The 12565-nt window shown below is 37.1% G+C and overlaps 1 protein-coding gene across 4 annotated transcripts in view; it reads left to right on the top strand.

Annotated features, from left to right (window-relative positions):
• Positions 1-11899, top strand: part of MYO6 (myosin VI) — a 118588-nt gene extending 106689 nt beyond the window's left edge. For 2 of the 4 annotated variants that reach the window (XM_055714038.1, XM_055714036.1), the window contains 4 exons: positions 905-1036; positions 4561-4587; positions 6829-7047; positions 8473-11899. In XM_055714038.1, coding sequence (XP_055570013.1) covers positions 905-1036; positions 4561-4587; positions 6829-7047; positions 8473-8672 — 578 coding nt within the window. In that variant the 3' untranslated portion in view covers positions 8673-11899. The remainder of the gene's footprint in view (positions 1-904; positions 1037-4560; positions 4588-6828; positions 7048-8472) is intronic. The other 2 variants (XM_055714039.1, XM_055714037.1) reach the window with 1 other exon arrangement.
• Positions 11900-12565: the final 666 nt, after the last annotated feature.

The raw sequence follows: 12565 nt of genomic DNA, 5'->3' as shown, positions 1-12565 counted from the left end.
TCATGTAAAGCACAGTGTGAAATATTTTCTGTCTTAGATGTTCAGATTATTCTTTAATTTCAAAATGTGTCATTTCACTGGCAAGCTCACAGATGGGACATGAATTACTCTTCCCCAATATTATGAAGATAGATAAGAATTATTCCTTTATTAAATTTTACTGTTTCTTCCTGCTTCTGATTGAAAGCAGTTGGTTAATTTCTGATTTAAGATAACTCAAAATGTCTCCCTGGATGTAGGAATTAGAAATAAACCCATTCTCTCTATTTGTATTTAAAACCCAAAGTTAGCTCCTCTTTTGTTTTTATATATGCAAGACTGGAGCAATGTTTTCAGCTGAATAGGTGTTGCAGTAATACATGGTGATAATATGTGTTCGTTCCTAGTGAAACCAGTTTGGATTCTCTTAGGTGGCTAATGAAGAAGCCATGCAATCATTCAGTCTCTTAGTATCATGAAATTCAGCAAAATTAAAATATATTTATGAAAGTGGAAAAAAGACCCCAGGTCTGAGCAGTCAAATTGCTGATTTTCCTTTTTTAAATTGCAGAAATAAAGTTCAGCAGTGAAACTTGATCTGTTTCTTTACTGCTTGGCTTGTGATACTGTTAACAGCCAAATTTAGTGAATTGAATGTTTTGTTTGTAACATTTCACTGATCCAAATCTCACAGTAGAACAGCTGCTTTGGGGACTACTCTCACTAAGGGAGAAAAGGATATATAGCACTCTGAGAGTCTTTCTGGGCCATAAAATACAGGTCCTGTTGCTGCAAAGAACGAGGGTTTGTTATAACATATTAGTATTACAATGTGATCTACAGTTATTTACCTGTCAATATAGAAAAGCATTGCATAAATACTTCTTCTGACTTTTTGTTCATGTCTTCCTTCTTTTTGTGACAGATATCGAACTGTTGGCAGCTTGCAGAGAAGAGTTTCACAGGAGGCTAAAGGTATATCATGCTTGGAAATCCAAGAACAAGAAACGCAATGCAGAAACAGAACAGCGTGCTCCCAAATCAGTCACAGACTATGGTGAGGAGAGATAATTTTGTGTTTCTAATAATTTTGGTGACAGTATTCTAAAGAAAACATTTCTAGAATGAATGTTGGCATTGCTAGGTTGAAAGAAATTCTTGGGTTTCTAGAGTATTTTTATATTGATTTAAGGTAAATATTTTGAAAGGATTGGAACTGGCAAATACTTTGAGAAAGTAGAATACTTCTACAGCTGAATAGCTTTCCCTGAAACTTTTTCTCATACCAGCTCACATCTGTTAAAAGTAGTTCTCGATTTGCTGATGCAGTTGCTGGCATTTTTGCTAAGTATTCATTGCTGTGCTACTTAAGAATAAGGAATTTAATTTTTCATTTTAGAAACCGTGGTTTGCATTTTGAGACTTTTGAGACTTCATTTTTGAGGTTGTTCATACCAGTTCTGACCTCATAATTACAAATGTTGCTTTCTGAGATCGTGAAAATTCAGAACAGAGAGTTATATGTAAGGTTAGCATAGAAATTCTAAAAATAGTAAGAATCATAGAATCATTTAGGTTGGAAAAGACCTTTAAGATCATCGAGTCCAACCGTTACCTTAGCACTGACAAGGCCATCACTAAACCATGTCACTAAGCACCACATCCACACGTCTTTCAAATACCTCCAGGGATGGTGATTCCACCACCTCCCTGGGCAGCCTGTCCCAATGCTTGACCACCCTTGCTGGGCAGAATTTTTTCCTAATATCCAATCTAAACTTCTCCTGGTGCAACTGGAGGCTGTTTCCTCTTGTCCTGTCACTTGTTATCTGGGAGAAGAGACCAACCCCCACCTGCCCACAGCCTCCTCTCAGGCAGCTGTAGAGAGCGATAAAGGTCCCCCCTGAGCCTCCTTTTCTCGAGACTAAACACCCCCAGTTCCCTCAGCTGCTCCCCATAGAACTTGTGCTCCAGACCCTTCCCCAGCTCCGCTGCCCTTCTCTGGACACGCTCCAGCACCTCAGTGTCTGTCTTGCAGTGAGGGGCCCAAACCTGAACCCAGGATTCGAGGTGGGGCCCCACCAGTGCCCAGTACAGGGGGACAGTCACTGCCCTGGTCCTGCTGGCCACACTGTTGCTGATACAAGCCAGGATGCTGTTGCCCTCCTGGCCACCTGGGCACACCGATGGCTCATGTTCAGCCGGCTGTTGACCAGCACCCCCAGGTCCTTTCCCACCAGGCAGCTTTCCAGCCGCTCTTCCCCAAGCCTGTAGCGCTGTGTGGGGTTGTGGTGACCCAGGTGCAGGACCCGGCCCTGAGCCTTGCTGAACCTCATGCAACTGGCCTTGGCCCATTGATCCAGCCCGTCCAGACCCCCCTGCAGAGCCTTCCTGCCCTCAAGCAGATCAACACTCCCCCCCAATTTGCTGTCATCTGCAAACTTACTGAAGATACACTCAGTCTCCTCGTCCATACCATTGATAAAAGAGATTAAACAGAACTGGCCCCAATCCTGGGCCCAGGGGAACACCACTTGTGGCCATTTTCAAATAGTCCAGCTATGAGGAATTGCCTGTGATTTTTTTTTGGTACTATGAAAAACAAGATTGGAAGGAATTATGCTCTGTTACATAATTCCCTGTTACATTTGGGGCCAGACAAAACAAAAAGCGTTGGTGATAAGGGTTTATTCTTTTGTAAGATATAGATATATAGACATAGATTTAGATCCTTTTGAAATGTGCTAATAATTTTCCCATTTACATCACTGTAAGCCTTGTAGACTTCAGGTTACATTCTTTTTATAAAAAATTTATGGGTCTTGATACTGCAGTTTTTTATTATGGGATGATAAACTTTGCATAGTCCCTGCTTTCTTTCTAGAGTGTCATTCTGATTTCACACATGGATGTTTATCATCAAACAGCGCACTAATGAAAGTGACTGCCTTTTAAATTCAACAGGAAGGTGTAGGAGTTACCACATGTTTATCACCGGCAGACCTGAAAATCAGGTGCCCAGTTTCTGGAGTGATACTTGCAGAGTTTGTTATTACTATTTTCGTGCCACTCCACCCCAAAAGTCCAGTGATCATCTGTTATAAAAGGAATCTACGAAATTAACAGGATCACAGCAAATGGTACAATAAAGTCAGATCTTTCGTGCAGTCTTCTGGTTCTGTGATTTTTGTGTTCCTGGGCACACAGGTAATGGGAGAGGCAAAGGAAAGAGAAGATGTCAAGAAGGTGCTCTCCCCAAAGTCCCATTAGCCTGGGATTGGAGCACTGTCCTGAGCAATGGGGGATATGGATGCCCTTCTTATTCTCAGTGTTAGTCCTTATACAAAGGTGTCTCCTTCCCCTTGGTTCATTTCCTGAGTTATGTGTTGCTTATAGCATTACCTGAGAATTGTGAGTTTTTCAGGGACGTTTGGTACAGGTATATGGTAGGTGAAATCTCAGCCCCTGGAAGAGATGTTATCAAAGAAGGGGTCCTTGTGTCCATACCTAGTAATGCAGTTTTAAGTGCTCTAAGAAAGCTTATGACTGAAATAGCAGGAAAAGGCATTTGAAGCACTTCTGCAAAGTGGTATTTTGCTTTGAACTTGAGCTTGCAAGTTCTGTCTGAAGCTAAATGGGTAAAATAAATATTCATGCATAGCATTGCTGATGGAAAGTATCAAAGAGCAGAGAAATATTTGGATTTGTGCAAATAAAGCTTGGAATATTCATGTTCTCCTCACATTTAGATAGACGTTTACAGCATTCCTTTCAGTGTTTTTCATTGCATTTTTTATTTTTTCTTGAAACATGGCTTCATGTTTCCGAAGAGAAGTTAGAATGTTGCTGTTCAGAGAAAGTCACTGATAGTGACCGTCAGGAACTCTCATGAATGCGGGAAGTAGTTCTTCCTATTGCAAATAATTATGCTATATGGGCATTTCACATCTATATATTACTATGATCTGAGAAGGCAGTAAGAAGGAACTCTGATTTCTTAGATGTTTAAGCTAAAAGTCTTTCAGATGTCAGTGGATGTGTGCTTCAAATTATGTAGTTTTATCTTTCCACCTTTTCACTGATGTAGTGTAATTTTACAGGCATCCTTTAATTAAATTTATACATTCAGTATAGAAGCCAACCACTGGTTTGTGTATTATTATTGGAATAGGCAGATTCGGTATTAATAGAGGTCTGGAAAAATTTTCCTTAACAGAAATGTCAAAAATTAAAAAGTACTATGTTAATTAGATAGGAGATTTGTTATGGCAGTCTGTGCTTAGCATGTGTGCAACCAAGGCTTTATAACAGGTATCACAAATCATTGAAGTAATCGATTTCAAAATTAAATCCTGAAGATAGAAGTATTTGGAGATTTATGAAACTTGAGGAGACATTTTATATATGTCAGTGAGCAGAAAATGAATAGAAATATTTAGCTCAACATCTGTGTTTATTTTTTAACTAGAATTTCCATTTGTCTGTCTTCAGCATTGATGAAAAATGTTGAGGTAATGAAACTATAACTTATAAAGGATCAGCAATTTTATGTTTTGTTCAACATGTAATATTTGTTCACAGATTTTGCACCATTTTTGAGCAACTCAAGTAAGTGGGGAGATGATTATTTAAGCTAACTTTGAAGAATAGGAACACTTGAGAGATCTGTACTAACATTAATTAATCCAGTGTTTTGCTACACCTGTACATATAATTTAATTGTTCAAAAAAATTCTATTTTACAATTTGGCAACGTTATTCAGCTGATGGTAATTATATGTTACTCTAGTAATATATGAACGTACTTTACTGCTGATCTTCATGAGATCCTTCTTATCCATTTGAGCAGTCATGGGAAGGGAGAATGAAATAACCTTTTTATGTAGGTTATTTGAAGGTATAATCCCTATTTCCCCCCCCCCCCCCCTCCCCTCCCCAGGCCCCCAAGAAATACTGTGCTTGCTCTGATATTTTTTACTGTCTGCACATGGCTTTTTGTTGTAGCAAAACTCTGGAATCAACTTAATATAACAACTATTTTCCTAGCACACAGACTAACATTCAGGTGATGGTTTCTTTTGAATAAAGAACTACAATTCTATAGCACTGAAAAGTAGAGGCTATACTGGCTGCTTAGCATTTCTGTCCTGTAGATTTCCTCTTGGATTGAGCTATGCATAGGTGTAGACATAAGCCTTAGCAGTTACCACTCTGTGCAAAAAAAGTGTTAGATGATGCTAAAGCACTGGTCTGCTGTGATAGATGTTCAAACAATTTGCAGAAAATAGAATTAATCTCTTATAAACTGTGAACTATATCTCCTTGTAAAATACATGCTTTATCAGAGTTGGTGTATAAAAGTGGCATTCACCTATTAAAATCTCTTGTTTTTCTCCTCTTTGTTTATGTAGACATGGAAATAAAATAGGGGATATGATTTGTATAGTATGTTTTTTTTTTTTTAAGGTTCTGCTCTTCACATTTAGAAAAATTATTTTTGCTTGAATCTAAGTGAAATGAGTTTCAAGGTGCAGTTGCTAGTCTATTAGTCTTGTTCATAACAAATACATAATTAGAAGAGATTGTAATTTTTTATTTAATCAAATTTTAGCTCTAAATTAGCTTTGCTGCTTAATAGACAATGGGAAAAGAAAAAGGAATACATTTTTGTTTATTCCATTTATGCTGAAACATGGAACTGTTAATACTGATTTTCTTTTGTAGAGGTGACATAGATTCACAATCAGAATTTCTTAAACAGGATATATGTAACAGTGATATTGTAAACCACTAAAATAGGATCTGTAATTTTACAGGAGGCAGTTATTAAAGGAAAAGATCTTGCTTATAAGAGTATTTACTATTCTAAACTGATTATTACAGTGTATACATAAAATTAAGAAGGCTGGTCAGTTGACGAGTTAACATAGAGAGTATATGCTTTTATTCAAAAGAAAGTTTCTCTCCCAAGTCTGAAATGTGTGGGACTCTGAGGGACTCCAGAACTGCACAAGAAATGTATACTAATATATATATATAGGAAGCTTTAAGATTTCGTATAACTCTTGTCTCCTCTAGAGTTCGGTCTGTTGATCTTGATGGTCTGACATAAAAAATTTCTTTGAAAAATTGTTTTTAAAAAGAAAGCAGCCAGAGACTAGTTCTAATGCTGGAGTTCAGTACACACAAATCTAGGCAGAAAGTTATGTGTGGTGGCAGTTTGTAATAAGCAATTTGTTGTCAATGTTTCTATTAACAAATTATTCATTTCTAACAGTATTATACACACTTCTGTGTTGACTATCAAAAATCTTCAAGTGGTGCTTTGCATTTTTGTAACTGAAAATGCTTCTTTGTGCTGTGACACTGTGACCTTGTTTTACAAAGAGATGGACTGAACTAGGGCAGTTGCTGATTAATGTTTCTGTTGATAAGCAATTTTATATGGGGAAGTTTTACCTAAATACTGATTTTAAAGCAGAATGTGTTATTTTACTTACTCTGTTTTGTCTAAATGTACCTGATGCCACTGAGCAACCTATAGAGTAACCTATAGATACAATAGTTAATGTGAGCCTTTCCTCACCAGTGTTGTAGCTGTAGTGATTAAAAGAATGCATATTTTATGAGATGGGAGTACTTTTCAGGTTTTTTGGACTTCAGATGACCTTGTATTCAGAGAGAATCTCTGGTTTTGGGGGGTCTGGTTTGGGTTTTTTTGGGGGGCGGTGTTTGGTTGGTTTGGTTTTTTCCTTTTTTTTTTTTCCTTCGCTACTATCAAGCAAGTCGTAATACATCTTTCTTGTTTTCTACTTGTTTTGTTTGCTTTTTTTTTTCCCTGTGTGTTAGCTCAACAGAATTCGACAGCCCAGCTACCAGCCAGGCAACAAGAGATTGAAATGAACAGGCAGCAGCGCTACTTCCGCATTCCCTTCATCCGTCCTGCGGACCAGTACAAAGATCCCCAGAACAAGAAGAAGGGTTGGTGGTATGCGCATTTTGATGGGCCATGGATTGCTCGACAAATGGAACTTCATCCTGACAAGGCACCCATTCTCCTTGTAGCAGGTTGGTATTGACAGCAAAATTCAAGTGTTGAAAAGGGTCAGAGTTGATAACTAACTTCAGAAAAAGAGGGTAATGATACAAATTTCCCAAGTTGCATTGTCTTGTTTTCACCAGCAGTTCTTGTCTGGGCAGAATTTGAGGATTTGGGACGGCTGTTGATGGTGGCCAAATGTTACAGAATATCAGTTGGAAATATAACTGGTCGCGTGTTTTACTTGTACATGTACTTTAATGTAGGAAATAATAGACAGAGTGGGAATCCAAATGTAAATAGTTTTATCACTGAGTGTCCTCAGATGATTCACCGAACTCAAAACAGCGTGAAGATAAAAAGTCACAATTTATCTGGAATAGTTCTAGTCGTCATTGTATTAGGTTTTAGTTAGCTTTGAAAAATTACAGCAGTTTGTATCAAAACAATTTGCACACACAATATACTGTCGTTCCATAGTAAAGTGCTAATAGCAAACTGATGCTTTTACCATGTTTATGCTGCCTAGTATGGGAGAATAGCTTTTTAATCTTAAACATTTAAAATAAAAACTAAACGTGGCAATGGATAGGTAGAGATTTATCTGGTAATGAGATGTGTCCTTTACTGGAGTATAACAAAAGGGGGAGAAAACACTGGAGAAATGCTGTTTACAGTTCTGTGTTTCAAGTTTTTATTTTTAGCTTGGGGACTGCAGAAAAGGCCATAACCAATTTGTTTAGCTTCGTAGTGATGCTTTACTAGCATCAAAAGTTCATTTGTGTTCTGCTGATTATTTTTAATAGAATTCCTTATACAGCTTGCCTGTTCGGTGTCAAAGCCCATAGCTAAAAATAGCATTGCTACCATGTATACCACATTCAGTGGATTGCGTTTAAAAAATATGATTAAAATACAGTGTGTGAGCTGCACTCATCGTTTCATTAGATTCTCTGTGTCAGTCCCATTTGGGAAACATTGTTTAGCATGGGAGGTCGAGAGATTAAGAATACTGGCTACTTGATCAAGTCTTGAGTTCTTAGTTGCTTTGCTACATTTAAACAAATTAAATAATAACAGCAGTTCACTGTAAAACTGAAAGTGTGTGTAAAACAAATGCAGGTTGTCATCCCGTAGTGGATTTAAGGAGACTGTATCAAGATGCGGATCCTTTCTGTTCCTTTTTGCTCCATTTTTAAGGACAATTTTGTCAGTTGCAACATCTGATACTACTTTATTCTGATAGTGCTTTTCTGCTCTGTATGTAACACAAAAAAAAAAAAAAAAACCCAAACCCAAAAATAATCTGTGTCTGAGGACTGATTTCCCAGTAAACTCTGGTGTATTAACAAACTAGAGCTTGACAGAGGAAATATAATTAACAAAGATCTAATCTTTGTTAATGGGACCTTTGATGATGTAAGAGCTTTTTCTTTTTCCCTTTGCCGTTCCAGGTAAGGATGATATGGATATGTGTGAGCTTAATCTTGAAGAGACTGGTTTAACTCGAAAGCGAGGTGCTGAAATTTTGCCGAGACAGTTTGAAGAAATTTGGGAGCGCTGTGGAGGTATCCAGTATCTTCAAAATGCAATTGAAAGCAGACAGGCTCGTCCTACGTACGCTACAGCCATGCTGCAGAACCTGTTGAAATAAATGGTCATTTTGCACCGTAGCGTTTGAGATGAGAACCCTTGCCCATGATACAAAGGGAAGAGTTCCTCTGCGCAACAGAGGACGTACACATTCTAGAATCGTATTAGAGATGTTTAATATAAAGTGAACAGATTTTATTAATCATGTGGTTTGTTAATTTGTACTTTATGATGTTTAATTTGTGTAGTGGCCTTCACTAGGTATGAGGACCTTGAAGAAACTTCAGTGTAGTTTGTTGCATTTTGTTTATATGTTGCGTTTTCCTTATCAGTTTCTGTTATAACTCTTCTAAGCAATTTGTCTGTACTTGGGTACATATTACAAAGAACTGTATTGCAACCACCTTTTTATAATGTCCCCTCTTTAAAACACTGAATAGTTGGCTTCTAGTGGTGACCCTAGTAAAGAGGGTATGCTGTTACTAATAACTGGAATTGTGAGGCCTTAGCTTTGACTTCTGTTTCGGAGAAGTTGGAGTATACTTTTATATAATCTGAGACATTTTTATGTCCTGATTTGAAGGCTGGTTAGTGTCTGTACTGACTTTTTCAGAAACTGATGGGAAATCCTCCTAAACTTGAGACCCATAAAGTCCTATTTAATGCATTCTCTGTCTTGGTTTAAGAGAAGGGGTTTTCTGTACATTCAGAGAAGAGCATTCATGTATGTCAATACCGTGTAATACTGGAGGTACTCAAAGAATGTACTGCTCATTAGGGCTTATACCACTTCTCCCTTAGTTTCTTTTTCTCTTTAAGTATAAATTTCCTTTAGACCTTTATTGTTCTGACCAGGTTTCCATTAGGAATGTTTGGACAATTTGTTTATCCAGCTAGTGTAATTTCAGTATATTATGCAAAATTGTCCAAGACTTGTATCTGGAGGCATGTAAGATTAAGGATAGCATAAGGGAAATGTGTTCAGCTTTTTGGTGGTGGTATAACTTCACTGAATATTGAGGCTTGAGCCTCAGATATCCTGTTTATTTTAATTGTAAAAAGATGCATAAGTTCTGTACCTTTTGTTAGACCGTGTAAAAACTTGGTCCAGTAATATAATGCATCATCCTAATACTATGTGCTGATGAAATAGCTACAATTTTTAGTATACTGGAATATGGTAGTGATTCAGACACTGAGCTTTACCTTAATCACCTCTATCAAGTTTCATAGCTTATAACTGTTCCCATATTAAGCAGTTTCTTTTGGGAGGTTTTGTGGGTGGGAACTATTAAATTCTCGCAGTTTTAGGATGCATCTTGTTCACTTATGTGAACACAGTTTCACTGTGCTGGCCATTATATCAACAAAGTAAACTTGATTATTTATTATCTCTCTAATAGGATTTTGAAATACAAGTAGCTTGATATCTAACTACTTACTGAACCTGATTTCAAAGTGAAGCCTTGCTCTATGAATTGATAAAGTTTGCTTAAGCTATAAAATAATTTCTTCACTGTTTACTCAGTTTGAAACCTCTCGGAAGCTTTATTTTTTTAAATGCATAGATACACTTAATTGAACTTTCAAGGGATACGGCTCTGTAGCAAGAAGGCTACAGAAAGAGAGAGCTCCTGATGCATACACCTTTGCTGACCTTGGGTTGCGGCTGCATGCCACAGTTTGCTTCTTATAAATGCACTCCTTACTGTAATACATGTGGAGATATTTGGTTAACACATTAACTCCATATGAGTCCACTGCATCAGGGAATCTCAGCTTCCACTGTGTACCTACTCTTACTTTTTCATCATGTGATTGCGAATGAGAAAATGTTTTCTTTTTACCCAAATCCTTCACTGAAGCAGTAATTTTTGGCTGGAAGGCAAAAGCGGTGGATCAGACTGCTGGCTAGCAAGTTTGGTGCAAACCTGTACAGTGGTGAATGAATTGGAACCAAAGTTTCAGAACTTCCAGCCTCTAGAAACTTGGCACTGCAAGAAGCTATGGTCATTCATGCAATACAAGGAACAAAAATCACTGAACTGATAGGGCTGAGACGCCCTACCCTGTATTTATTACTATCTGGATTTAGCTTCTTGACTTAACACATTCTGTCTCAGTTTAGAGAGAGAGAGAGAGGGGGGGGTAATATAAAAGAGGTCATCTGAGACTGAACATGGTAAGCAAAGAACCTCAATACTTAAGTGTATGTGTATATGTATATACACATATACATGCTTAACTTTTTTTGTGTATGTATGTGTAAACGTACTTGTGGGGAACTAAAAATTAACTGATTTTTTTCCAGTCTGTCCCTTTGATTATGCCAGGATGTCCTGGCCTGGCATCAGAAAGAAAATTTATTTTTCAGAATGGGGTGTATGAGAATGCTTGTTAACTAAATTACTGAAAAATATGACCTGTCGGGAAAATAAAATTGACTTTGAAATAGTGGAAGAGGAACTGGTGGCTGGATGTTCTCAAATGAGATGTTCCCACCTCTCTGCGTTGCTCCAGTGGTATGCCTGAGGCAAGCAGAAGATGCATTCAAAACATCAGGATATGTCCGTTTGCACAGTAGCAGGCTTGCTTTTTTGTCTTTTTAAAAATTCTTTTCAGCAAAAGCAGCATCTGCTTTTACTTTTACTGATCTTTTTGTGCACAAAATTAATTCTCAAGTCATTTCAGATTTTTTTTTTTTTTTGACATGTCAGACAATGTTCAGCTGCTTGCCAATTGTTTCTGTAGTCCCATCTACCGTGTCAGATAATTATACTGTTGGTGGATTTGGAGATAAAATAAAAAAGGAGAAGAGGGGATTGATCTGTAGGATTGCGGTATTGCTTAATGCCCTTCTGATCTATGGTTATAGAGGAAAATTTCAATTGTTTTTGGAAGCAAAATGATGAGGTAAGCATGTTGGCTTGGTTCTGTGTGTTTGATTTAAAAAAAAAAAAAATGTTCCTGCCTCTCAGTGAAGCTGTCCGTTATAGTTGAATTCTTCTGCATGAAACACTCCACAAAACAAAGGAGAGGAAGAGAATCACCGTGCTAGGCTACATTCCTGACTAGGTGACCCAGGAATATGAATTTTCTAGAGAATGCTACTTCGAATATAACAAAGTCATTAAATACTTGTCTTTCATCCACTGATAAGATTGTTTTTCTTTACTTAGTTGCATCCTTTGGGTTTTTCTCTACATTCTTTATTTAAAGTATTTAAATTACCTCCTAATACTGTACTGAAAATTTTAAAAAATAAATACATTCCATGTTGAAATCTCAGTTGTATCTCATTACCATTTTGTCTTTAAAGATTTAAAGCATAATAAGTAAGGGTAAATTAAGTTATGAGAAGGATAAAAGGAGTTCTGTGCTGCAACTGTCTGGTGCTTTTCTATCAGATGTTTATGGTGCTTAAAGCTACTTTAGTAGAGGCTTGGTCTTTATTTTCTAAGGTAAGTGTTCCTCTAAAATAACATCCTGATATTAAAAAAATCCTGATTTTGTTACCATTTATGTCTCATACGTCATTTCTCAGTATTTGTTGAAACAAGTATCTTTTTATTACTATTTTTTAACCTATAGTGCTATCACTTCCAATGTATTTATCGTTTGCTGTGCTGTGTACTGTTTGCATCTTTTCCATTTTAGATATAACACTTGGTGACTAGTGAAACCACTCCTGATGCTTCAGGTTTGTGGGCTGCAGGAAAAGCTTTGTTTGGGGTGGAGATGTGGTGTCACTTTTAGTTATGGGGTTTTTGTTTGTTTGTTTTGTTTTTTTATAAAAAGTGTTATCAAACTTTCCTGTCTTAAGGGACAAATCAGACTGTTGGGTTGGTGGTTTTGTTTGTTGTTTTTTTTTAATTTAAGAAGAGTGAAATAATTCAGACTTTGATATCTAGGAGATGCAATTTTGTTTCACTTTCCTTATGGCTTTCATCTCCA

Source organism: Falco cherrug, chromosome 6 (genome assembly GCF_023634085.1).
Source record: "Falco cherrug isolate bFalChe1 chromosome 6, bFalChe1.pri, whole genome shotgun sequence".
NCBI classification, from domain to species: domain Eukaryota; kingdom Metazoa; phylum Chordata; class Aves; order Falconiformes; family Falconidae; genus Falco; species Falco cherrug.
This window is presented reverse-complemented; position numbering and strand designations above follow the sequence as displayed.